This window comes from Suricata suricatta, chromosome 11 (assembly GCF_006229205.1).
Source record: "Suricata suricatta isolate VVHF042 chromosome 11, meerkat_22Aug2017_6uvM2_HiC, whole genome shotgun sequence".
In the NCBI taxonomy this organism is placed as follows: Eukaryota; Metazoa; Chordata; class Mammalia; order Carnivora; family Herpestidae; genus Suricata; species Suricata suricatta.
This window is the reverse complement of record NC_043710.1, coordinates 53,292,232-53,320,013: the sequence shown is the minus strand read 5'-3', so window position 1 is coordinate 53,320,013 and position 27,782 is coordinate 53,292,232. Positions and strand designations below refer to the sequence as shown.

At 36.7% G+C, this 27,782-nt stretch overlaps 1 protein-coding gene across 1 annotated transcript in view; it reads left to right on the top strand.

Moving 5' to 3' along the window:
• Positions 1 to 27,547, top strand: part of RRM1 (ribonucleotide reductase catalytic subunit M1) — a 35,983-nt gene extending 8,436 nt beyond the window's left edge. The window contains exons 3-19 of the mRNA XM_029957624.1: positions 1,001 to 1,178; positions 2,312 to 2,412; positions 4,364 to 4,423; positions 5,295 to 5,334; positions 5,611 to 5,773; positions 10,510 to 10,651; positions 12,004 to 12,087; positions 13,250 to 13,411; positions 14,010 to 14,089; positions 15,013 to 15,214; positions 17,912 to 18,061; positions 18,269 to 18,490; positions 20,582 to 20,658; positions 23,216 to 23,351; positions 24,231 to 24,326; positions 25,734 to 25,922; positions 26,920 to 27,547. Coding sequence (XP_029813484.1) covers positions 1,001 to 1,178; positions 2,312 to 2,412; positions 4,364 to 4,423; positions 5,295 to 5,334; positions 5,611 to 5,773; positions 10,510 to 10,651; positions 12,004 to 12,087; positions 13,250 to 13,411; positions 14,010 to 14,089; positions 15,013 to 15,214; positions 17,912 to 18,061; positions 18,269 to 18,490; positions 20,582 to 20,658; positions 23,216 to 23,351; positions 24,231 to 24,326; positions 25,734 to 25,922; positions 26,920 to 27,108 — 2,271 coding nt within the window. The 3' untranslated portion in view covers positions 27,109 to 27,547. The remainder of the gene's footprint in view (positions 1 to 1,000; positions 1,179 to 2,311; positions 2,413 to 4,363; positions 4,424 to 5,294; positions 5,335 to 5,610; positions 5,774 to 10,509; positions 10,652 to 12,003; positions 12,088 to 13,249; positions 13,412 to 14,009; positions 14,090 to 15,012; positions 15,215 to 17,911; positions 18,062 to 18,268; positions 18,491 to 20,581; positions 20,659 to 23,215; positions 23,352 to 24,230; positions 24,327 to 25,733; positions 25,923 to 26,919) is intronic.
• Positions 27,548 to 27,782: the final 235 nt, after the last annotated feature.

The following is a 27,782-nucleotide window of genomic DNA, read 5'->3' as shown; positions in this document are numbered from 1 at the left end:
TTCAGAAGACTTCATTACCCTTCTATTGAACATGACTTATCTCTTGGATCTGAGAAGAAATCAAGAGCAACTTGGGCTTAGGTATTATATATGTGGAATTGATTATAAACTAGTAATACACACACACACACACACACACACACACCCACACACACACACACACACTTTTCTTTTGAAGGGGGCATGCTTTGGTTACCTGGGAAGTGTACTGATTTTCTCTTGGATTAAGGTGTCTTTTAAATATTCGGTAAGTGCCCACATATATAGAATTTGTTTTTCTTAAAAATCGGAGAACCTCTTACAAGATGGTCTTGAAAACAGTGAAACACCGTGAGGTTGAATAGGATGTGGAGCAGAAGTTTAGTAACTGGGCAAGTCCCAGTATCCTGAGTCTTAGTTTCTCATGTAAAGTGGTGATGGTAATAATACCCATCTCACATGGTGACTGAAATGTCAGAGAAGATTATAAAAATTGAGCTACTTAACTTGTAACGTGCTAAAGAAAGAGTAATCATTAAATTATTTGATGAGTCTGCCTCAACCCTAACTTATACATTTATATCCTTTAATTGGAATGATTAAATTTTGATTCATTTGCTTTCTCATACTGTCCTTAGGTAGAATTGGGGGAAAATGGGTAAGTATGGAGCTTGAACCCTGGTCACAGAGGGAGAATTTGAATGAAAGTTGAGGAAATACTTATTAAATCACTGGTTTGTTTTTAGCTATTTTTCTGTGAGACTATTAATCTTTATAAAAGCTATACTTGGATTTTCTGTTTGGCGACTCCTCTTCATTGCAAATGTAGTATGCATTGTCTGGTGGGTCTATTGGTTTATGAGTTTTTACTACTAAGTTTCCTATAGTTTATTATGAAAGATAATTTTTCAGGAAAGGAAGTTGTCTGTTTTGATAATAAATTTGATTGCTTTATTGATTGCTCTTTTAAGGAGGCTAGTGGTTCTCGAGAAGCTCCTAATTCTGGGTTTTGTTTTTATAGGCTCAGATCACCATGAAAGTAATCCAAGGCTTATACAGTGGGGTCACCACTGTGGAACTAGATACTCTGGCTGCTGAAACAGCTGCGACCTTGACTACTAAGCACCCTGACTATGCGATCCTGGCAGCAAGGATTGCAGTCTCTAACTTGCACAAAGAAACAAAGAAAGTGTTCAGTGGTGAGTCTGGAGGAAGAAGTTAGAATTCTCAGAAAATTTGTAAGGCTACTAAAATGAAACCTTAACTATCAGAAAGAAAAGTTACATCTTTCAAAATGTGCAAGTTAGTAGCAGAGAAGAGACTGGAACTTCTGTTTCTCCATGCTGCTGACTGGCATGAGAAAGTCAGTGGATCCTTTTCTTCTTCTTCCTCTTCCTCTTCCTTTTCCTCTTCCTCCTCTTCTTCCTCTTCCTCTTCTTCCTCTTCTTCTTCCTCTTCTTCCCCTCCCCCTCCTCCCCCTCCCTCCTCCTCCTCCTTCTCTCTCTCTTTAAAGTCCATCAGTGGTTGGTGGTGGTGTGGTTGGAAAAATGAGTAATATTTATTGGCAGGTTCTGGGTTGAACAAAATGTCTGTCACCATTAGCAAATATTTCATTCCATCACTCAGGTCAGGGAATGTGGGCAAAGGAAGGCTAAATAATTTGTTCAGTGTGTAAAAAGTGATATATGAAAGTTAGCTGGTAGACTGAGAGTACAAGTATTTTGGCTGTCAATTGCAGATTATTATTTAGGGCTCATATATCACCCACTTCATTGGATTTATTGTATATATAATAGTTTCCCCAAAATTGTTCTATAGATTCAAGATAATCCCAACCAGAATGCCAGCATTATGTGTGCTTCTATAATATGTAAATGCAGAGAGCCACACTCTGTTATCGCCTACAATGTCTTGAACAAAGTGAGAGAGCTTCTAACTGTGTTTATAGAAATGAAATGTTTGTGATGATAAATTATGAATTTAAAGTTGATTTTCTATTCCTTTGGGATAAAAAACAATTGGGATAATAATTACTGCTTTTCTTTATTTTCAACCAGTAATTTTCAGTAGGGTTGGTCATCAGAATCATGGGGAATCTTTTCCACATTACAAGAGACTATGTGTACTCTAACTCTGGAAGATGTTTCCTTAACTGAGGTGTTATTATATATTTATTCACCATGTATGCATTTATTGAGCACTTTCTATGCTAGCCAGTGAGGTAGGGTGGCATGAAAAAAAGGGTTGAGAACCTTTAGACTATTATCGGAGGATTGAATTTGCTGTTAAGTGATTTTGACATTTATTTATTTATTAAAAAAATTTTTTTTAGATGTGATGGAAGATCTCTACAACTACATAAATCCACATAATGGCAAACACTCTCCCATGGTGGCCAAGTCAACACTAGATATTGTTTTGGCCAATAAAGATGTACGTATAACGCTTTTCTGGTGAAACATTTTTTATAGATTCTTTTTTTTTTTTTTTTTTGTAAAGCAACAAGTACATTTTAAAACATTTAAACACTATAAATAGTATTGGTAAACAGCAATTCTTTCTCCTCTGAATTTTTGCTGTCTAGAGCAAGAATGTTTTATCATTTTTAACTGTATTTTCTAGAGCTATTCTATAATGTGTGTGTATGTGTACATATATACTTTTCCTTTGGTAAAGGAAAACTAGTGGCAGTGTACTCTGCATACTGTACTTGCTGATACTTTTCTCACTGAATGTTTATCTTAGAGATAGTTTTATATCAACACTTATGAATTTGCTCTATTCTTTCTAACAGCTGCATGGCTTTCCATTTTATAGATTTATTATCATTGTACATATATATAAGAATTACTCTAGTTATGAATATTTGTTTTCCAATTGCTGCAGCAAATATCCTGTATGGTGGGTGCTTTGCTCATATATGAGTATATCAGTAAGATACATCCCTTCAGTGGAGATGCTTAGCCAAAGCGTATGTGCATTCAGAAATTTAGTAGACTTTGCCAAACTGATTCCCAGCATAAAATCTTGAGAGATCTTGCTCAGCAATTTAAAAATTGTTGGCTAGTGTTTTAATCCCTTTCTTAACTGGATTGCAGAGGACAAAAAAGGGAAAGATGTATAGGTCTAGCCAGCCCTTTTATACATGGATTTATTTTCCATGGATATCTGGACAGATGAGAAACCAGTTTTTACCTTTGGTAATAGAATGATGAGTCAGCTGTCTCTCTTAATGTACATCCGATGTTAAAGAGACTGAGAGAACCTCTCAGTCTCTTTAAACCTAGTTGTTTGTGTGTTGTTCATGTATATAATCTTGAAGACACATTAAAAACAAAAATAGGGGCATGTGGGTGGCTCAGTGGTCGTATCCATCCTTGATTTCAGCTCGGGTCAGGATCTCACAGTTGTTGGATTGAGCCCTGCCTTGGGCTCCACGCTCAGCTAAAGAGTCTCTCTTCTTCTCCCTCTGCCCCTCTCCCCTCTCATGCATGCTGTCTCAAAAACAAAACAAAAGAAAACCCCCAAAATAAAGAATAGCAAAAACCTGTGTTCATAACATAAATACTGATAATCAAGTATTTCAGTTCCCCACTACTCGGACTAGGCGCCTACCTGCCTTTGACAACGAAGATGCCCTTAAACATTTAAGAGTAAAGGAAGCATGTCATATAGATTTTTCTAGTCCCTGGGCATGGATCATTATGCAGAAATGCTTTTAGTATTTTGAAGAACAACTATAACCCGTTTTTTTTCTATCCAAAATGATTGCTTTTGTTTTCCACTAAACAGCTTGTATAGCCAGGAAAAACTCTGTAACAATGACCAATTCTGCTATAAATCTCATTGTCATGACAGTAGTTTGTTTAAAACCTGTAAAAGGACCATGGATTTTGAATAGCCTTAGAATTAATATAATCCTATCCTCTGTCATTGTTTATTAAACTGTTATGTACAGTTTAAAATGGGCTAATTTTGAAATAAGAATATGTATTAGTAAATATATGGTATTAACACCTTTAGATTAGCAGGTAGTCTAAAAACATGTTTAAGGATCATAATGTCTCTTACGCTCATGTTCTTTCCTTCTTTAATTACAGATGAACTGTAAATATAATAGGGGAAGTTTGGAATATCACATTTATATTTTTATTTATATACAGCTTACATATACATGTTCTCTTTTACTCTTTTAATATGCATGTTTTTAAACCTAATTAAGATACTCAATTTATATACTGTTTTATTTGTAGTCTACAACAATACTTAGTGTTCTTCTTTTGTATCCTATGTCAATTTTAGTTTCAGGACTGAAAGAGATCAGATTTTATGAAGATAAATCTAATTATTTTAATTATTTTTGTTTGTTTTTTACTTCTATTAGCGCCTGAATTCTGCCATTATCTATGACCGAGATTTCTCTTATAATTACTTTGGATTTAAGGTAAATAATCGGTTTTAAATAAGTGAGAATTCTTCCTTAAATCAACAAATACACGTTTTTGTTTATGTTAGTGATACAGTTATAAAGGCAATAAGTTTTGGGACTTGGGATGGACCTGGGGGATTGGGTTAGGGTGGCGGTGGTTGTTTGAATTAAGGACGATAGCTTATCTATTTGCAGTTTGTGAATTTTACACATATTACTTAAGATGTGGATTACTTAACGAGTTATGTAGATACCTTGCTAGAATTATTCCATATTATTCTGTTTATATAACACTATTTATTGAATCCCTACAAAGTGCAAAGTGCTTTTTAAGGGCCTTTTGTGTTGATAAACAGTAGTGCACAGTGATTGAGAACATGAATATTGTCAGACCATCTGGGTTCACATCTCTGCTCTCTTTTTTGTTTAGCTGGTTACTTAATCTCTCTCTGTGCTTATTTCCTCACCTTTAGGATAATGATAATAAAATTTCAATAACAAATTCTCTTGAGAATTAAATGAATGTGTGTGTGTGTGTGTGTGTGTGTGTGTGTGTGTTGCTTACAGCAGTGCCTAGCCGTAGAACAGCACTTTGTAAGTATTAACCATAATGGTATTGATGATGGTGAATACCATGACTTCTGCATTTAACATTATACACACTAATATAGAGCTGGCTTTTTCTAGAAATTTTCATGTAGTCTTTTCTAAAACAGCTAATTGATAATGTTCCAGACTGAAGCTAGTAAAAGTAAATATGTTATTCTTTTCATTCAAAATTATATAAAAACAATATTTAAGTAGATTACCTTATTGGGAAAGATATATCCATTTTGTCATTATAAACTGTACTCTGGAAGTTTTTTGGTTGCTTTGCTTTTTCTAGACTCTGGAGCGGTCCTATTTGTTGAAGATCAATGGAAAAGGTGAGAAATAAACATATTTATTATATAGAGAAATTAACATGTTTGTTGTATTTTCTGTTCATTATATTGAATATAGAGCTTTGAGCTATTAGCCTTAACATTTCTATTTGAGTGCTAACATTTTTAACTTTAGGTTTGTTTGATGAGTAATTGTTGGTGCTTATTGGTATACTTTTTTAAATTGTCTTTTGGTGTACCTTTTTTGACTCCAGTATATGTCTCAGTCTAGTTTTTTTTCTGACATGTCCCATCTTGTGAAACTCCTGTTGTTTTTAGTGGCTGAAAGACCACAGCATATGTTGATGAGGGTATCTGTGGGGATTCATGAAGAAGATATTGATGCTGCTATTGAAACATACAACCTTCTTTCTGAGAAGTGGTTTACCCATGCCTCTCCGACTCTCTTCAATGCTGGTACCAACCGCCCACAGCTTTCTAGGTATGTGTCATTGCTTTTAATGTTCTGAAATGGTTTGACTAGGGAAATAAACCTTGACCTGAAGAAAAGAGTCAGTTAATCACATATAAATTAATTCAATGAGCATTGAATCACTCCTGCTCTGATTAAATGAGATTTGCACCCTGGAAAAATATGCTGCACTATGGTCAATGAATTGTAGAGAAGGATGCTAAAAATGAAATTTTCTAAAGTTGACCATGATGATATTTGTACAACTCTCTGAATATACTTAAAGCCATTCATTATACACTTTAAGTGGGGAATTATATGGTGTGTGAATTATATCTCAGTAACATTGTTTTAAAAACAAATGCCAAAAACAAATTAGCGAACTCTTAATAGTCTATACAAGAGATTGTGGTAGTTTGGATTAGAGAAGTGAAGCAGAGATTGAGAAAGTCAACAGATTGAAGGATATTTAGGAGGTAAAATTGAGAGAATTTGTTGATGTTTTGGATATGCGTCAAGAATGGTTCCTGAGTTTATAGGTAGAGTAACAGGATTAATGGTGATGCCATCTTCTGAGAAAGGGAACACTGGAACAGAATTCAGTATTATGTAAAAAACAAAACAAAACAAAACCAAAAACAGTGGGGCACCTGGGTAGCTCAGTCGGTTAAGCATCTAACTCTTGGTTTCAGCTCAGGTCACGATCTTGCAGTTTCATGAGTTCAAGCCCCACATCGGGCTCTATGCTGGCAGTGTGGAGCCTGCTTGGGATTCTCTCACTCTGTGTCTCTGCCCTTCCCCCACTTGCTCTGTCTCTGTTTCTCTCGAAAATAAATAAATGTAAAAACAAAAACAAATAAAAATAACCATTTAACAACATTATTGTATTGGGGAATTCAAGGATATGCTAACATCAAAAACTGTATTAATATAATCCATTGCACTAACATCTTATGCCTTCAAATAGTCTTTCATAATAAAAAAATTTAGCAAAATAGATACAGAAAATAACTTTTTTTTTTTGAGAGAGGGCACAAGTGAGCAAGGGGCAACGAGATTGAGAGAGAATCCTACAAGGGGCAGAGAGAGAGACAGGGCTCCCCTGGGGCTCATATTTAACCTAAAGTGGGGCTCATGCTCACCTGATGTGGGATTTGAACTCAGGAACTATGAGATCATGACCTGAGCCAAAGTCAGATGCTTAACGACTGAGCCACCCAGATGCCCAGAAAATAACTTTCCTAATTTGGTAAAAGATACCCGCTAAAAACTTAGATTTGTCACCCTTGTTTTCAGCGTTGTAGTAGAGGCCTGAACTAGCATTGTACGATAAGAAAAAAAAGATTGCAAACAAGGGAACAAAGCTGTAGTGATTCACAGATGGTATGATTTTTACATAGGAAATTCAAGAGCATCTACAGATAAATTATCAATTAAAAAGAGATTCCAACAAAGTATCTGGATATAAGTTCAATATGAATTAACAAAGTTGCCTATTTTAGCCCTTAGAAGATTAACTTTTAACACATATCATTTATAATACTGGAAGGTACCCAGGAATAAATCTAATAAACATGTAAGGCTTTTAAGAAGAAAATTCTAAAACATAATTGAGGGACATTAAAAAAACAATTAATGGAGAGTGATTTTATATCATAAATGTATTTGATATTATAAAGATGTCAGTTTTTCTCAAGTTAACTTATGGATCCAATCAAAATATCAACATGCTGATTCCAGAGTTTATTCAGAAGAGCAAAAGATTAAGAACAATTTGGTAGGCTTTTCAAAGATACCAGGTCCTAATCCCTGGCTTTTGTAAATGTTAACTTAAAAGGAAAAATGATCTTTGTAAGTATGATTCAGAAGGATCTTGACATAGGGAAGTGGTCCTGAATTATCCCAGTGGACCCTAAATCTAATCAGAAGTATCTTTATAAGAGAAAGGCTGAGGGAGATGAGATATATACAAAAGAGAAGGCAATGTGAAGATGGAGGCAGAAAGTGGAGTGGTGTGGCTATAAGCAAAGGAGCCACCAGAAGCGGGAAGAGGTAGGGAATACATTTTTCCCTAGAGCCTCTGGAGGGAGAGTTCTTGATTCTGGCCCAGTGAAACTTACGTTAAACTTCTGGCCTCCAGAACTGCGAGAGAATGAGTTTCTGTTTCAAGCCATCAAGTTAGTGGTAATTTGTTAGGGCAGCCACAGGAAACTAACATAAATAGCAATAGCAGGTTTTGAAGAAAAAGCCCTACCAGATTTCAAGACTACTGTAATGCTATAGTAATTAAGACAGTGTGGTATTTACTCTGAGATAAATAAACTACAGGAATATATCAGAGAGCCCAGAAAGAGATTCAGACTTATAAGGGAACTTGGTGAATAATTGAGGTGTTATTGCATTTCACTTGGAGAAATGGTGCTAGGGAAATTGGTTATCCTACGGGGGAAATTAGATTTCCCATTTTCATCCCATATACAGAAATGTGTTCAAGAAAAAAAAAATGTAAATGTGAAAGAAAAATCTTTTAGAAGAACATTAGAGAAATTAAATATCTTTTTCTCCCTACTTTTTACTATGAATTTCAGATATTCAGAAAAGTTTGAAGGAAGGACAGTAAATATCCATACACTCACCTTTGCCTAGATAAAAAAAATTACTACCATTTTATCATATATATGTTTTTTATCTTTAAAATTTAAAAAAATTTTGACTGAGTTATTTTAAAGTGAGTTGAAGATATCATGACTCTTAATACTTCATCCTACATCTTAATGGGAGATTATATATGATCTCAGATTGGTGAAGGATTTCTTAAAATAGGTGTAATAGGTAAAACATCATAAAGGAAAAATTGACTACATTAAAATAAAAAACTAATGTGAACCAAAAATAAAGTGGAAAAACAAGTTTCAGCCTGACAAGATACTGGCAGTGTATGTTAAGTATCAAGGGATTATAAGAAAAAGAAGGCACCTGGGTGACTCACTCAGTTAGGTATCTGACTCTTCATTTCAGCTCAGGTCATGATCGTGGTTGATGAGTTTGACCCTGCATCGGGCTCTGTGCTGACAGTGTGGAGTCTGCTTGGGATTCTTTCTCTTCCTGCCCTTCCCCTGCTCATGTGTTCACTTGCTCTTTCTCTTTCAAAAATAAAGAAAGAAACATTAAAAAATTTTTTAAAGTGGGGGCAGCACCTGGGTGGTCCAGTCAGTTAAGCATTTGACTTCTGCTCAGGTCATCATCTCATAGTTTGTGGGTTTGAGCAGTATTTCGAGCTCTGTGCTGACAGTTCAGAGCCTTGAGCCTGCTTCAGATCCTAGGTCTCCCTCTCCCTCTCTCTCTGACCCTCCCCTGCTCACCTCTCTCTTCTCCCCTTCAAAAATAAATAAACATTAAAAAAGAAAAAAAAAAACAGAAAAAGACCTAAAGCTAAATAGAAACATGGGCAAAGGATAAAATAATTCACAGAAGAAACTTGACCCAGTAAACATGTGAGGTGATAAATAAACTTTGGTAGTAATTAGAAAAATTAAAGTTAACATAATGAGATATTTCATACCTGTCAGACTGATAATAATTAAAAGGCAGACAATACCAAGTGTTGGTAAGAATGTAGAACATAGGGAACTCTCGTACATTGCTAAGTGAGTATACTTACCCATCCACTTTGGAGAATCTTTAGCAGAGTGGAACATAATGCATATCTTTGACCTAGCATTTTCCCTTGTGGATTTATTTTCTACAGAAATCCTTAGACCTAAGTGCCAGGAGATATATTCAAGAATTTTCACAGCAACATTGTTTAGATTAGCAAGCAAATTGGAAATAATCCAAACACCCATCTACAGGCAAATGGACAAATATATTGATTGGCACAGCCATACAGTAGAACAACTTAAGCAAAGAAAGTAAACTAACTAGAGTGACATGTACCAGTAGGAATGAACAATTTTGAGTTAAAAGCAAGTGCAGAAGGATAAATAAACACACAACTGTAATTTTAAAACACATAAATGTTTTTAGAAGGTAGAAATGCATGGAAATGGTCTGGGCTTGCAATTAGACTATATATGTAGTGTCTGTTATCTTGATGTAGGGTGGTAAGTACAAAGTATATGTCATATTATTTTCTGTATCTTTCTGAATGTCAGCATATTTAATGGAAAAAGTCAGTGGATAGATCCATTTGAGTAGATGTGTAATCAAGATAGTGAAGGGATCATTGGTAGAGTAAGGTTCCTGAGGTAGGAAGCAGTATGAGATCCAAATTCAAGTTGGAAGGGTTGTCTTCCAAAAGACGATAAAGCGGCTAACTTTCGGAGGACCTATCAAAGAATTGGTTGACCACTGGATAGATGTTTTTTATTTCATAAATGTGTAATTTTTCTTGGCTTTCTAATAGGTTGGAAAGACCTATTAGTGATCTATGCTTAGGAATTTGCAGGAGAAAATGTGTTAAGGCACATCTGCAGTCTGATGAACATGTGAGTTAATATTTTAGACTTTATTATAAGTCTTTTTTCTAGGTTTAGCATCTGGGATAGGCAGCAAGATGTTTTTAAAATAATAGGATACGTTGATATGTCTTGTTTTTAATATCCATTAAAAGTTCATTGTTAATTTTTTTCTAAGATAACTAAGAATTTTGTAAGCTTCAGATCTTTTATTTGCCCACCTTACTGTTTTGGGGGTATATAGTCAGTGTTGTTTCTCTGCTTTGTTTCATTTCCTTGCTGAGTTGTGACTTTTTTCCCCCCCTGTAGCTGCTTCCTTCTGAGTATGAAAGATGATAGTATTGAAGGCATTTATGACACTCTAAAGCAGTGTGCACTGATTTCCAAGTCTGCTGGGGGAATTGGTGTTGCTGTGAGTTGTATTCGAGCTACTGGCAGCTACATTGCTGGGGTAAGCTTCTGTGTTATGACTAAAAGATTGTAGGATAAACAGATAAGCAGCCAGGCTTATGGCTGAGAGGGCGTATGCTGGGGCCTGGGAGACCTAGGTCTCTGTTAAGTGCTAGCTGGCTGTGTGGCTTGGAGGGAGTCATTTCACTATTTCCAGCTTGATGATCTGTAGATTTTTTTAGCTCAGATTTTGGAATTTGGATTTGATGTGATAATAATAGCAGCTATCATTTATTGATTGCTTATTATATGCTAAATCTGTTATAAAAGCTTAACTGAGTTACCCATTTAATCCTTGCTACAACCATAGGAGATAACCATTAGAGACATATGTTAGGAACTTTACTTCTTACAGTAACTTTGTGTTTAAAGGCAATATCGTCTTCGTTTTACAAGTGAGGAAATTAAGGCTTAGAAAATTAAACTACTTCCAGAGATCAGTCACTTAATATGTGGTAGAACCAGGATTCGAGTCTTTAAAGTTGGCTCGTTATGATGCAAATTTAGCCCTTTGCTAGTTCATTATTCATTGGCAGTCCAGATAAGGATATTGGATAAGAAAAACTTGGATTTAAATCCTACTCCTCTATTTAGTAGAAATGCAGCCTAGCATAAGTTATTTTACATCTCTGGGTTTGTTTCCTCACCTGTAATGTGAAGAAAATGTCTAATCCTACAGAAGAAAGTTCAGGAGTCCAGAAGGAAACTATTCTATTACGTAGTGTTTTGGAGCACTTACACACAATAGTAGGGTAGGCCATTGCTTACTTACTAGACTTTTAGACTGTTTTAGACTTTCTAGACTGTTTAAAGGCTTGCCTTGAAGTTAGAAGGATTATTTTTAAAATTTGATGAGGTATCTTTTAGGACTCTCTATGTTTTCTTATCTTCATTCTAGAATTCATTTATTGTTGAGAATCTCCATTTATTTATCTACTGTATTATAATTCTTACTGTAAGTTGCCTTTTGGGAAAATTCTTTTGGGAAAAAGACACTGTAGCTGTGTTTTTACTCTACCCAAAGTCTACCTTTATATAATGACCATTATAAGGTATGGAGGTTAAGTTTAGCTACCCTGGTTTCGGATTCGTTTGACTTGTAATTGTTGTATCTCATTGTAAATTAGAGATGCAACAAGAGCATTACAACAACAATTAGAGGGAAACAACATTTTGTTTATTTTATATTGGGCATTCTGTTTATAAAGCAAAGGGAGAGATGGAGAGCAGATAAAACTTTATATAGACTTGGAGAGGGTAATTTGTTCACTGTTGAGCCATTTTGTTCTTTTCCATGCTTACTTAGTCCCATTTTTCTCCTCCAGATGCCTTTATTCTCTGTCTCTCTTTCAGACTAATGGCAATTCCAATGGCCTTGTTCCAATGCTGAGAGTATATAACAACACAGCTCGATATGTGGATCAAGGTGGAAACAAGGTGTGCTCTGTTACTGGAAGTGTTGGAAATCAGGACTAAAAATCCTTAACCACGTGTGCTTAAAATAAGATGATTTACCATGTATATTTGTAATTGCTTTTTTTTCCACTGTAAAATCAGTTTAATGAGGTATAATTTACTTACTTCAAAAATGTACATGCTTTAAGTGTACACAGCCTGATGGGGTCTGACAAACATGTATACTTATGTAATCACTCTACCAATCAAGATACAGAACATTTCCATTACTCCAGAATGTTTCCTCTAGCACCTGTGAGTGATCACCCCGTCACTCCCACCCATACATACTTTACCCTTGGCTCCAGGCAGCAAAAGATCTAGTCAGCTTTTTATTATTTTTAGTTTATTTTTAATTTTTTTTTTTTTTTTACTGTTCATTTGTTTATTTTTAATTTTTTAAGTAGGCTCCACACCCAGTGTGAGGCTTGAACTCATGATCTTGAGATCAAGAGTCACATCACATGCTCTACTAACTGAGCCGGGCAGGTGCCCCCAGTCAACTTTATTTATATGACAGTTTATTGACAAAGAATTTCTAAAATTGTGACTTATATTATTACCTAACCTTGCAAATGGTTGTAATAGTCTTGTAGTTTTTTTTAAATCAAGAACAAAACTCTGTTTCACAGAGAGAGAAGTAAAGTTGAGAGAATTGGATTGTTCACCCAGTGTTATCAGCCGGATAGTTTGCAACATGAGCCTGCCTCTTACAAATATGTAGACACACTAATCACCTGGCAGTTGATGAATTTCCTTTGATGGACTTTAAAAACAATCTGTGGAGACCTTGATATAAGACATCACTTTTTTGATCTTTAATAAGAGCACAACTTATAATTGTCAAAGTTAAAGTGGTTTTCTTTGGACTTTGCATACCTATCGTATAATGTAAAGTAGTCTGTAGTTCACGGTGTCACTCTGGACAGGTTACTTCATCTTTATTGTTCTTATCAATTTCTCTTTTTCACTCCTAGAATTATAAGAAAAATAGTACTAATATTATTGTGCTTTTATTTGTATTATGTCATTTAATTCCTTAATTGTAATGAAGATCAAAGGAGATATAGAAGTGCCTTGGAAAATATAAAGTTTCTTTGTTTCATTCTAATTTTGAAAAGAATGATGATGTATTTGCCTCTAGCGACCCGGGGCATTTGCTATTTACTTGGAGCCTTGGCATTTAGACATTTTTGAGTTTCTTGATTTAAAGAAGAACACAGGAAAGGAAGAACAGCGTGCCAGGGACCTTTTCTTTGCCCTTTGGATTCCAGATCTCTTCATGAAACGAGTGGAGACTAATCAGGTGAGAAATAGGTACCTGTTGGTAAGAATGACTTGATTCATATCAGCTTTCTTTTTTGTCCTCTTAAATCATGCTTAGGAAAAGCTCACCTACATTTTATGCTACGAAGACAATTTGAGCAAGTTAAGAGATGCCATTGCCACCTTCCTGGATTTTATTTTCTTTAAATTTTTTTAAATGTTTATTTATTTTTGAAGGAAAGAGAGACAGAGCTTGAGCTGGGGAGGGTCAGAGAGAGAGGGAGACACAGAATTGGAAGCAGGCTCCAGGCTTTGAGAGCTGTCCGTACAGAACCTGATGCAGAGCTCAAACTCACAAGCTGTGAGATCATGACCTGAACCGAAGTTGGGTGCTTAACTGACTGAGCCACCCAGGAACCCCTTGGATTATTATTTTCTAAAATAGATACTATCTGACCTAAGTGCTTAAAAGATCATATATAAACAAGTAGAACTAGATGTTTGAGCCCAAGTCCAAAATGATTGTTTCTACAGCAGATTTCCAAGAGTCTAGGAAGTCACCCTATCCCTTGCAGTGTTCATACTGGACGCTATGTGGTTGGTTATTTGAAGTTTCCTATGGGTTCTTCCCTTTGTAGGACTGGTCTTTGATGTGTCCAAATGAATGTCCTGGTCTGGATGAGGTTTGGGGAGAGGAGTTTGAGAAGCTATATGAAAGGTATGGGAAAAGTTTTAAAGTAAATAATTTTAACCATGTGTTTCTTTTTGGAGGAGGATCCAAATGTCAAAACATCATCAATCATTAGCCAGTTTCTAGGAATCTTCAGAAGCATCCAAGAGAATATGTGATTAATAATTTTATTTTGGGGGGCACCTGGGTGGCTCAGTTGATTAAGCATCCGGCTTCAGCTCAGGTCATGATCTCACGGTTTGTGGGTTCGAGCCCTGCATTGGGCTCTGTGCTGTGACAGCAAGCTCAGAGCCTGGAGCCTACTTTGGATTCTGCATCACCCTCTCTCTCTGACCCTCCCCTGCTCATACTCTCTTCTGTCTCTCAAAAATAAATGAAAACCATTAAAATAATAATAATAATAATAATAATTTTATTTTGGTCAGATTTGCTACCTGAATCTTTAACAAAATTGAGTTTCTATTTTCTTTCTTATAACTTTGGGACTTACAAAGAAGTGCTTTGGTTTTTGATCGATCCTTGTAAATATTAAGGCAAAGAGTATTATTTTTGTCAGACAGTACATTTGACAAAAAGAAAAATTATGCTTTATGTTGCACCCAGGAATCAAGAACAGCTAGGATACATGTCAAGAGTTTAAATAATAGCGTAATAGTAGGAGATTTGACTATTATTCCTTTTCTGTTTTGACTGTTATTCCTTTTCCTTATGAAGGGTTTTGTTGATTTAGTAGTATTTGGGTGTATTTGAATGGGTCCAGAGCTGCCTGATTTTTCTCTGTGGCTTTAGCCACACTAAAATAAATGTCATATTCCTCCCCTCTCCCCCTCTTAGCAAAACCTAGTAAACAATTTAAGAGTTTTCATAATTTTATATTTTAGTGTTTTCAAATTGTCTGCAATGAAGATTTTCTTAGGGAATATGAAAATGATATTAGCTTTGCCTTTCAGTTATGAGAAGCAGGGTCGTGTCCGCAAAGTTGTAAAAGCTCAGCAGCTCTGGTATGCCATCATTGAGTCTCAGACAGAGACAGGCACCCCGTACATGCTGTACAAAGATTCCTGTAATCGGAAGAGCAACCAGCAGAACCTGGGAACCATCAAATGCAGCAACCTGTGCACAGAAATAGTAGAGTATACCAGCAAAGATGAGGTAGGTAGAAAAACTTATGCCCAGAGTACTGAGAGAAGAATCTTAGTCAGTTGTTATTTGTGAATCCCTCACTTGACTTCACTTGAGGTGGAGGAAGGGAGTTTTCAATAGTTTGTTGTAAATAGAAAGGCACTAACATAGAGATTATAAGGGAGCAGGTGTGATCTGTGCCCTCAAATATCTTCCAGTCTAAGCCATGTAGTAAAGACTTAATCACCTTTCTCTTACACATTGTTGTAATAATCTTTACTCAGTGCTCAGTCCTGGTGGATTAGGACAAACACAAAAATGTGTCAGGATGTTCATTCAGTTTAAAGTATGTAATAAGCAGGTAGAGAGTCCTTTCGGTGAATGGTGAGACAAAATTCCAGTCTCAGGTCTTTAAGGTGATTCACAGAAGAGGTAAGGATAGAAATGGGACATAGATTTGGTTTCTTAAAAAAAATAGTTGATAGAAAAGCATTCTCTTTGGGAAGCCTGTCAGATCAGAGACAGAAATAGGTTTTATGCAGAGAGTGTCAAATAATTTTGTTTTGATGGAATAAATACATTATGATTTGGTATATGGAGAGACGACTCTAGCTGAGGGAGGGGAGATACCAGGTGAAAGCTGGCATGTCACAGAAGCCTTTGTAGGTTCCTGGAAAGAAAATAGCATCAAAATGCTAGGATGAGAAGGCTGGTTCTTGTTTCTGGTGATAGAAGGTCTCGGTGTGAGAAGAGGTTGGACATTGTTGCAGTGGTTGGATGACAGGCTGCTTGGTTGTTGGATGTAAACTATGGAAAGTAGGAGGAAGGAGCAGATCCCATATGCTAGGACCTAAAAACCATGGCAATGAAAAGTTGGGAAGAAATGGTAAGAGAATTAAACATATTGCTAAGGTTGCAGTTTAATTCAACAAAAGTTACTGAGCACCCCTGTGTGTAAGACACAGTACCAAAGTGTGTGCTCTGTGATATAAATGATTATGGCCCAGCCCCTGCCTTCCTGAAACTTACAATTCGTTGTTGGAGAAAATTGGTATATACTGTACCCAGGTAACTATTATACAAGATGTATTATGCTCCAGAGACTAGAGTCTTCTTTACAACAAAGATCACATCATATCATTCCTCTGTATAACACTCCTTTTTGACTTTCCAACCCATACAGAGTTTATCCTTTCTTTTTTTAATTGAAATATAATTCTCATACCATGAAATTCACCCTTCTAAGTGTACATTTCAGTATATCCACAAGGTTGTACAACCATCACCAATATCTAATTCCAGAACACTTTTTATCAACCCGGAAAGAAAACTTGCACCATTAGCAATCGCTCTCCGTTCCCCTCCTACCCTAGCCCCTGGCAACTACTAACTACTAATCTGTTACCTCCCTCAGGATTTGCCTCTTGTGGGTGTTCCGTATAAACAGAATCATATAATATGGTGACCTCTTATGTCAGGCCTTTGTCACTTAGCATGTTTTCAAGGCTTATCCGTGTTAATAGCATGTATCAGTACTTCATTCGTTTCCATTCAGAATTTGTACCAGGCCCTGTGTGGTCATGCACAACTGGGGATGCCCATCTCATCTCCTGTTACTTTCCGCCTTCGTTCACCGTGCTCCAGCCCTACTAATTTCCTTGCTGTTCCCATACTCCTTCCTCAGGATTTTTGCTGTTTAGTTTACTTTGAATATTAAAATGCTCTTGCCCCAGATAGCCGCATGGCTTGCTGTCTAACCTTTTCAGTTTTTTGGTTCATGTGTCATATTCTCAGTGATGTTTTCCTTGACAACTCTATTTAAAAATGGCTTTCTTCTGTCCTTATTCCTAGAACTCTTTTGTCTTTTCCTCCCTTATTTTGCTCCCTAGCATTTATCAGACTCGGATTATCAGATTATGTAATTCAAGTTAATCTTTATAAATGGGCACTTAGGCAACGTGTAGAATTGAGTAGATATGAAGGGTGTGAGGGAGTCTAGGTGAGAGGAGTTGAGAGTTTGAGTTAGGGTAGTCCTAATCAAAGTGGAAAAGAAAGTATTCATTTAACATTATTTAGCATTTTTATATATAAGATGTGGTACTAGTACTATAAACATAAGGCTAAATAAGATATGATTCTTTTCTGAAGAAGCTTAATTTATAGAGTAGTGTAGTGGAAAATCACCTGAAGAGCTTTTTCAGAATTCACAAACTTGGATCTCCTGTTGTTAAGGGCTGATCAGAATCTCAGTGAGAGTTAGGTAGGAATGTGTGCTTTGGACGAGCTTTCTATAGTGATGGAAGAGAGTTCTGTATCTGGTGGCTATTGAGCTCATGAAATATGACCAGGGCAACTGAGAAGCTGAATTTTTAATTTATTGAAATAGCTCCTTGTGGCTAGTGGCTGGTATATTTGATAGCACACATTTCCTGACCGAGACAAATATACATAAAAAATTCTAGCACAATGGGGTGTATGTCTGGCAGTAGAGCCAGGAGTATGGAACACAGATTCTCCTCCATCTTACCTGTTTCAGTGGTGCATGTTACAACTCATGCACCACTGTGAATAGATATCGGGATTTAGAAATGAAGAGGGAGAAGATAAAGATAAAAATGTCATAATTTAATTTCATAGAGCATTAGAGGCTTATGTGGTGCTGTCTTTGACACAGGGGGAGGAAATAAAAATTGTGTGATTCTTGACCCCTTTTTCTTTGCATTCCAGGTTGCAGTCTGTAACTTGGCTTCCCTAGCCCTGAATATGTATGTCACGTCAGAACACACATATGACTTTAAGAAGTTGGCTGAAGTTACCAAAGTCATTGTTCGAAACTTGAATAAAATTATTGATATTAACTATTACCCTGTCCCAGAGGTAGGAATAGATTTTTCTGCTTATTAGTAATTATTGAAATCCAAGTTGGGGGGAGTGTATCATAGACTTCCAGTCACCACTTAAAAGGCTGTCAGTGGAATGGTGTGAGAAAATGGAGATAAAAAGAGAGCATGTATCATTTGGTGCAGAATGTTGCCTTTTCTGTTCAGTAATGTCTCTTTCTTCTCTAAATCTGTTGGCACAAAGGCATGCTTATCAAATAAACGCCATCGCCCCATTGGAATCGGGGTGCAAGGTCTGGCAGATGCTTTTATTCTGATGAGGTATCCTTTTGAGAGTCCAGAAGCCCAGTTACTAAACAAGCAAATCTTTGAAACCATTTATTATGGAGCCTTGGAAGCCAGCTGTGACCTGGCCAAGGAGCATGGCCCATATGAAACCTATGAAGGCTCCCCAGTCAGCAGAGGAGTAAGTACATGGATGAAATTTCTTTTTGCATGTAAGTTCCTGTAGTAGACTGAATGGTAGCCCTCAGAAAGATATGTTTACATCTTATTGCTGGTACTTGTTTTGATTTAAAAAGGATCTCTGTAGATGTAATTAAGGATTTTGAAATGAGATTATCCTGGATTATCCAGGTGGGTCCTAAATCTAGTGACAGTGTCCTTATAGGAGATAGAGAGGAGGAGGAGGCAACATGATGAGAGAGGCAGAGATGAGAGTCATACATCCAGAGCCCAAGGATGCCCAAGGCCACTAGAAGCTGGAAGCGGCAAAGAACAGAATCTCCTCTAGAGCCTCTGGAGGGAGTGTGTCCCTCCCAACATGTTCATATTGGGCCTCTGGCTTCCGGAACTATGAGAGAATAAATTTTTGTTATTTTAAGCCACCAAATTTATGGTAATTTGTTATACTAACCATAGGAAACTAATATGGTACTTTTTTCTCAAGTTAAAAAGATACACTTTTTTTTTTAAGATTTAATTTTTAAGTAAACTCTACACTCAACGTGGGGCTCGAATTTATAACCCTGAGATCAAGAGTTGCATGCTCCATCGACTGAGCCAGCCAAACTCCCTTTATCCTAGGCAAAACTCTCTCTCTCTCTCTCTTTTTTTTTTTTTAGAGATTTTTGTTTTAAGAAATCTCTATACCCAGTGTGGGGTTTGAACTTTCAACCCCGAGATCAACAGTACATGCTCTATCAATGAGCCAGCCAGGCACCTCTCCCCTTTATGTATGTATGTATGTATTTATTTATTTATTATTTTTAACATGTATTTATTTTGAGAGAGAGAGAGAGAGAGAGACAGAGCATGAGCAGAGGAGGAACAGAGAGAGGGAGACACAGAATCCGAGTCAGGCTCCAGGCCCTGAGCTATCAGCACAGAGCCTGATGTGGGGCTTGAACTCACGAGCCATGAGATAATGACCTGAGTCAGACCCTCAACCGACTGAGCTACCCAGGTGTCCTCCCCTGTATTTTAATGTTTTATTTAGAACTAGTCATTGGTAAAAGTGAGCTAAGAAGAATGCTAACTGTATTAGTTTTCTTTCGATACATTTAGTAGATTAAAACAACGTTATCTCTGTTTCCTTGAGTCAGGGGTCCAAGTTTGCCTTCGCTGGGTTGTTTTCTTTGGGTCTCACAAGGCTAGATAAGGTGTTGGTAGAGACTGTGGTCTCCTCTAAGCTCACCTGATGGCAGAATTCATGTTTTGGTAGCTGTAGGACTCATGACATCTTGCTTCTTCAATGCCAATAAGAGGGAGTGTCTCTCATTTCAAGAATGCCCGAGTCCAGTTGCTCTTTTGAGAGCTTTTATCACATAAGTCAGGTCTACCCAGGATAATTTCTCTGTTTATCTCAAAATTAACTGATTGGTGACCTTCATTACATCTGCAGAAACTTTCTACCTTTGCCATGTGCACGACATCCATCATATCCCCAGGTCTTGCCCACTTTCGGGAGGAGGACATTGTACATGGACTGTGCACCAGGGCGTGAGAAAACCTGGGAACTGTCTTAGAATTCTGCTGTCCACACTACCTTTATTATTGGTAGAATGAGTCTCTTTAGTGTAAAATAAAATGTCGTTATTTTTAGTCCTAACGTTCCTGCTAGTTTTTGGAAAATCTGATACTTAGTGGTTTGAAAATAGGTGTTTAGTAGTTAAGTAAATAGATCAAGGACCAGATCAAAGCAGTTAAGAAAGATGAAAATGGAGTAACACTACTGTTCAAAAAGAGAATGTATCTCAGCAATATACTTTCGTGAATGTTAGGATGTCCTGGTTTGTAGATGTGATATGGGTCCTCCGAGGGCTCACAACAGGGACACGGGGAGGAGGTAAGCCTTGACCATCTTTTTAGCCTGCTTTTAATCAGTATGACCGCATGGAAGTTTGGCCAGGGGAATCTCTCGACCTTGTATTCCTCCCACGGTTCTACTAGAAGGCATTTGTTGGGATGTAGGGCATGGCAGGTAGGCATTCCTTTTTTGTCATGGTTTCAAATTGTTTTGGGTGATTTGTCATAAATTTGCATTGTTTATTCCTAGATTCTTCAGTGTGATATGTGGAATGTTACTCCCACAGACCTATGGGACTGGAAAGTTCTCAAGGAAAAGATTGCAAAGTAAGCAAGAGATGTAAGGTAGCTTTACGTAAGGAGGGTTTAGGCTCTCATTCTGGTTTTCAGAAATTAGGTATGTTATTTTAACTTCTGAAACTTCTTTTTCTCTTTTAAATGGGGCATAAATGACCTATGTACAGAATTATTTTTGTAAAAATACTTTGTAAGATAATAGATGGGTAGTAACTTGCAAATTGCTTGGTACAATGAAAACATTTTAATACATGGTAGGTATTATTATTAGCTGATCTTGTTTTGGGGGCAAACTATCAGGATCAAGCAATTCTTTTTCTCGTTAAGTCTTCATGTTTCCAAGTGTGCTTGCTTTTTAAATGTTTCTCACTTTTATTGATTGCTTAGCCACCCTGGGCACATAAATGGCTTTTGCTGAATGGATAGTCATAGGATAAGTTAGGGATTTTGGAGAGGTTTCAGAGGTAATATGTTAAACTGTGTGAAAGAAAAACTGAAACTTGAGGTTTCTTAAAGGCACTTCAAACTAATAAACAAAAGATTCAAGGGCAGGTAGAATGTTTTACTTGGTAAATAATAAACAGGTTGTTTTCATTTTCTTCATGTGTTTGTCATCTCTGGACTAATGCATATGCAAAGTGTTTAATGTTTACAGAAGGAAGTAGTAGTTTTAAAATACTCTTTAAAAATATTTGTTTACCTTAAAAATGTTTCATTACTCAAATAATACATGTTAGAAAATTTAGGAAAATTTATGTGTGAAAGGGAGTAAAATAAAAAGTATCCTAGTACCACCTCCTCCAAAAACCTGTTAGTATCTTCTTGTCTGTCATCTTTCAGATTTTCTCCTGAAGATGTATACATGTGTACATTTACATGCAAATTAAACTTTTACAAAAATGGACCTGTAGTTCATTTTTTGTTTTTTTCTCAAAATACTATAGATATTTTTCTATACACAACTTTTTAAAATTTCACATTTAATACATGAATAATAAAATTCAAATAGAGAAAATGGAAAATAAAAGCCCTTCCCTTTTTTATTTTTAAATGTTTGTTTATTTTTAAGAGACAGCATGCAAGCAGGGGAGGGGCAGAGAGAGGGGGACAGAGGATCCAAAGCAGGCTCTGTGCTGACAGCAGCAAGTCAGTCTGGGGCTCGAACTCATGAACCGTGAGATCATGAACTGAGCTGAAGTCAGCGGCTCAACTGACTGAGCCACCCAGGTGCCCTTCCCTACACCTCTTCTGCCCACCACTCATTCCACAAAACAAAACCCAGCTCACTCCTTTTCCCAGAGATCACCATTGCTAGTCGTGTGTATTTCTGTAGACCTTTTTCAGTACATTTGCAGATGCATACAGTTTTGTTCCAAAGATGTGATCAAACTTTACATATTCTAAGACTTTTGGACGACCTTCTTTTTTCAGTCCATGCAGATCTGCCTAACGTTTTTAATCATTACAGACAATTCCATAGTTTGGTATGTGCCATATATATATATATATATATATATATATGCATATGTATGCATATCTATATATCTATATATCTATGACTATTCAATACATTTTCCTATCTTTGGACAGGAAATCACTGTCCACTTTACTGAGGAAGTAAGACATGAAGACTTTTGGTGGTTTGCTTGATGCCTCAGAATTACAAAGTGACAAAGTGAGATTAATTAAGATCCCAGTTGTACAGATTCCATTAGGATATAAAGCTTTAAGCCAAGTACTGTATAAATCCAGAGGTATAGAATGTAGTAAAGACAAAGTCTTTGAGAAACCTAAGACTTAAGTAAGGTGAGACACATAACACAAGTGATGAAAATATACATAAAGGTATGTGTCATAGAAAATGTTTGCAGAAGAAATATTTATATTTGGCATTTATATTCAGTATTGTCTCCATCATTGGGGAAGATGTTCTAGAGGGGTCATCTCAGGCTGAGCTTTGAAGGACAAGCTAAGGGCAGTTAGAAGATTTTTCAGTGTTTAGAAAGTATACTCTTCCTTAAGTACTCTCTTTGGCAGTGACTGTAGTCAAAAGATGTTAACCTTCCTCTAGGAATGTATGATTGAAGAGGTAATAGAGAAAGTCAGGAATATACAGAGTCTGAGCATAATTTTTTCCTGTGGAGAATTTTGGTGATAGATGTCTGGTTGTGACCACTTTCACATCGTTATTTTTCCTTAAAGGGTTCAGCACAGTGATCATATCGGCACTTAGAAAAGGGTAAGGTTGAATGAATGTACCCTGATACAGGTGGGGACTTTCCAACAGCCATTTGAGTATTTCCCTGGGCAAGCTAGTGTATCAAATGCTAATAAGTCATGGCATGATCAGAATTGGCAGCACTAAAAATCATGCTAATTTAATATAGGAAATGGGCATTTAGGAGAGGAGCAATCTATACCGCCCATACTGTGAAGTTGCATCTCTGTCAGAGTTACATTCAAAAGTCATTATGTGAGTCTAATGCATCTATGGTGTCACTCATAGCATCTGCATTTACTATAGTGACATAAAGTATCTGCCTGCCTGGGCTTTAGGACCAGCATCTGATAATCTTCTTTTCTTTAGGTATGGTGTAAGAAACAGTTTACTTATTGCCCCGATGCCTACTGCTTCAACTGCTCAGATTCTGGGAAATAATGAGTCCATTGAACCTTATACCAGCAACATCTACACTCGCAGAGTCTTGTCGGGAGAATTTCAGGTGAGAAGATCACAACTAGACCTATAGGAGATGGTGCAAAAGCCCGATATTGGGAGTAAATGACAACTTCTATTTAGTATGCCCCTTCTAGCTTCGTACGGGGACAAAGCTTTGATAAAGTGAGTCATCTTCATCTCCAATATTATTCTATTTCAGCGCATAATAGACATTTAATAAATATCTGTTAAAAGAATGAATCTGTTGAGGATTACATAGGAAAGTAACTTGTTGATGTTGGAGCTGATAGGATATTTAACAACCTGTAATGATAGTGATATGTACTGTAACCTGAGATGCCTAAGTTGATGATAATCAAGCTGTATACAGTGAAGCCTCAACATGTATGTAGAAACCAGGAGTGTATAGAACGATGACCATGGTTCTCAGCCTTTTTTACAAATTAGAATTTCTGGTGGGTAGGACTAGTGTTATTTCTACGGTTCCCAGGTAATTCCAATATGCAACTAGGGCTGAGAACCACTAATGTAGAATATTTTTATTTGTGAATTTCTAGATCTGAAATAAATTTCTGTAAGGTTTGGAGTAGATGCATTTCTATTTTTTCTTAAGTACTTGTTGTATCCTTTCTTAGGGAAAAAAAAAGAATCCACATAGATTTACCCATCTTAGGCAATGCTGGCTCTTTTCATCTTTGCAAATATTATGTTTCTTGAATAACAGATCAAGATTTTAAATGAATACAGCTTTTGCTTGGTAGGATGGGCCTCTCAGTTGTATAAAATGTAAAATTTGCCAAGTAATCTAATGTTAAATACTACTTTAAATGGTCTCATTTACTTTAAGTTTCAGGCATATGATCCTGTTTAGACTCTGTCATTCTTAATTATTCCTTGGCATCTTTTTTGCTTTTTCATGCAGATTGTAAATCCTCACTTACTGAAGGATCTTACTGAGCGGGGCTTGTGGAATGAAGAGATGAAAAATCAGATTATTGCATGCAATGGTTCTATCCAGGTACAGAATGAAAATGGAGTGTGCTCTTTAGTAGCTTAGTTGGACATTGGTACCTTCTCACTTAGGCAGTGGAGAGAAAGAATGGTTATTCACTGTGGTCATATAGGCTTATGTTCACTTCTGCATTGTGCTAGGATTATATACATCTTCACATAGGTAGGCCTTTTCCTCTTGTTTGTCCAATAATATAAAGCAGTTTCCAACTTCTCTATGCATATGAATCAATTGGGGAACTCTTAAAATTCTGAAGCTTAAAAAAAAATTGGAAGCTTGGGTTGCATAACAGTTAAATTAGAATGTCTGGAAATGGGAGCCAGGCATTAGTGTTTTTAATGACCATCTACATCATTCCAGAATGCATCAAAGTTTGGGGCCCACTGACATAAAGTGTGAAATTAGAGAGTCAGACTTAAATAAAAAGTATGATGGAGATTGAGGACTCAGAGTCCAAAAAACAGAGCCACAAATAGTATTTAACAATAAAATATTTGCGTGTTTGCAACCGAGAATCAAGAAGCATTTATTTGTTTAAAAAAATTTTTTTTTAATGTTTATTTGTTTTTGAGAGGGAGAGAAACACCACAAGCAGGGGAGGGGCAGAGAGAGAGGGAAGCACAGGATCTGAAAAAGGCTCCAGCGTCTGAGCTGTCAGCACAGAGCCCAGTGTAGGGCTTGAACTCTGAATGGAGAGATCATGACCTCACCTGAAGTCAGACGCTGAAACAACTGAGCCACCCAGGTGCCCAAGAAGCATTTGTTGGTAGATCGAGGCCTCTGTCTAAACATTTGTCTCCTTGGTAACACAGATGAAATTTCTGTAACAGTTCTATATTTGCTGGAAGAAATGGTAACATTATTAGCTAGTCTGCATGTTTTGATGCAGATTAACTCTAAATGTAAGAAAACATTCTTTCCATTGACTAAAGGGGTTTGTACCCTGATCATGTACCTGTGAGTTATAGCCCTGATTATTTTTCTATAAAACTCAAGGGTCATTTATTGGTGCTTAGCTCCTTCCTTTATTAAGAGGTAAGCAGTCTTGGGAAACTTGGTAAGGGTCATATTGTATGATACTGAATGGTATGGTCAGATCTGGCAAAAATAGAATAAGGCCAGACCCTTGTATCATTAATTATGTTAATTATAGGGATACCTGGGTGGCTTAGTCAGTTGAGCATCTGACTTTGGCTTAGATTATGATCTCACGGTTCATGAGTTCAAGCCCTGCATCGGGCTCGCTGCTGTCAGTGCAGAGCCTGCTTTGGATCCTCTTCCACCTCGCTCTCTCTTCCTACCTCCACTCACTCTCTTTCTCTCTCAAAAATAAATAAACATTTTTAAAAATTATGTTAATTATACTGATTTCTTCAACCAGAGTGCAACAAACGTTTGGTTTTCCTTCTACAGAGCATACCAGAAATTCCTGATGATCTGAAGCAACTTTATAAGACTGTGTGGGAAATTTCACAGAAAACCGTTCTTAAGATGGCAGCTGAAAGAGGCGCTTTTATTGATCAGAGCCAGTCTTTGAACATCCACATTGCTGAGCCTAACTATGGCAAACTCACTAGTATGCACTTCTACGGCTGGAAGCAGGTTGGTGGAGGAAATCAAGGACGTGTTGCCAGATTGGGATATTTTGGAATTGGAACAGTTTTATATTCTAGCCCCCTATTTAAATATTGCCACCTAGTTCTTTCATTTCAAATCCAATATGTTAAAACCAAACCATGGTTTTTGTACCAGATTAAGCTCTCATTTTGGATTTTCTTTTTTCTTTTAGGATTATTTTATTATTAGTTTGAATCCTTAGAGTTACCTGTGACCCTCCCTTTATTCTCCATACAACTACTCAAGTTGTGGTGGTGGTTCCTTTTTACTGTTTCTTGATTATCTTTCTTCCTGTTCCACTACCACTATTCTTAACTTCTTAACTATTTCTTTGCTTCTAGTACCTGCGTTATCTTGTGCATTGCTGTCATTTCTAAAATAAAACTTTACACATGCCAGCCCACTATTCAAAAACATCCACTGTTTCTCCACTTTGTCTACAGTATAAAAGCCAAATTACTTAGCTTGTCATTGGCAACTGTAAATTCCTGTGATTCTGGATTCTATCCTTATTACCTGGCAATCTGCTGGGTATATATGTGGAGTTAAAATTTTTTCTTTTTAATTTAAGAGACATTTATTGAATACATACTATGTGCTAAGACTGGGGATACCAAACAGAAGATGACGACACTTCTTGGAGTAGTCATCATCAGTTCTTTACGGAGACACAGTCTGGCTCTAAATGGTTATAAGTCAGACGTTGTCTTAGGCAAACATGGAAGTCATACACATAAAAACAAAAAAAGACTAAAGAAGAAAAATATTTGACATTTCCAAAGAGGTAAACTTTTTTAAGAGTAAAAAGGACACAATATACTGACTCTCTTTAAGCATTTTTTGAGAAGGCTTCCTAGAGGAGACGGAATTTCAGGTTTAGAAAACAATCTGATGTGGTTTATGGAAATGTATTTTAAACACTGGTTTTGAATGTTTAGTGTTCTTACCATTTCTAATAGTTGTATTTGCGTCCTTTGTGTAGGGTTTGAAGACTGGGATGTATTACTTAAGGACACGACCAGCAGCGAATCCAATCCAGTTCACTCTAAATAAGGAGAAGCTGAAAGATAAGGAGAAGGCGACAAAAGAAGAGGAAGAGAAGGAGAGGAACACAGCAGCCATGGTGTGCTCTTTGGAGAACAGAGAAGAGTGTCTGATGTGTGGGTCCTGAGGGAAGGCTTAGAAGAGACCAGCACTTCCTCACAGCCACACTGCTTCTTGAGCATAGATAGGCGTAGTAGATTTGCTTGAAGTGCTAAGGTTTTGCTGGACCTTATTGCAGTACGAGGATCAAATGATTTAAAGTACTGTTTCTATACAATAGTGAGAATGTACTGATATTTTAAATTGATATATTGGGAATCAAAGTAGAAGTTTTAGGAATGTAAAAGAAGTCATCTTGCAAATAGGAAGTGATTGAATAGGGTTTCATTGCCCACCTGGCACCCCTTTTCTAGTGACCTCCGTTTTCATAAGAAGACTTAGTTTTGCTACTTTGACTGGTGGGTCCATAGAAGCAAAATTGAGTCATAACCCTGAGTAGTTTTGGGAGGACCTTTATCTGGATAAGGTCCTACTGGTCATTCTGAATAAACATTTAAAAGTGATTATGTGAGACCAGATTTGTCATTTATTTTCATACATATTTTCAGGTCAAATTTGAAAAAACATTTTATGTTTTTTGAGAGTTCAGGGAGGAAATGTTAAGAAAAACTACTTAGATGCCTTCTAGAATTCTGATCTTGACATATGCCTATTTCTTTCTATTGTAAAATATACTAGCATAAGTGTTACCATTTTACCCACTTTAAAGTGTACAATTTAGTGGCATGCAGAACATTTACA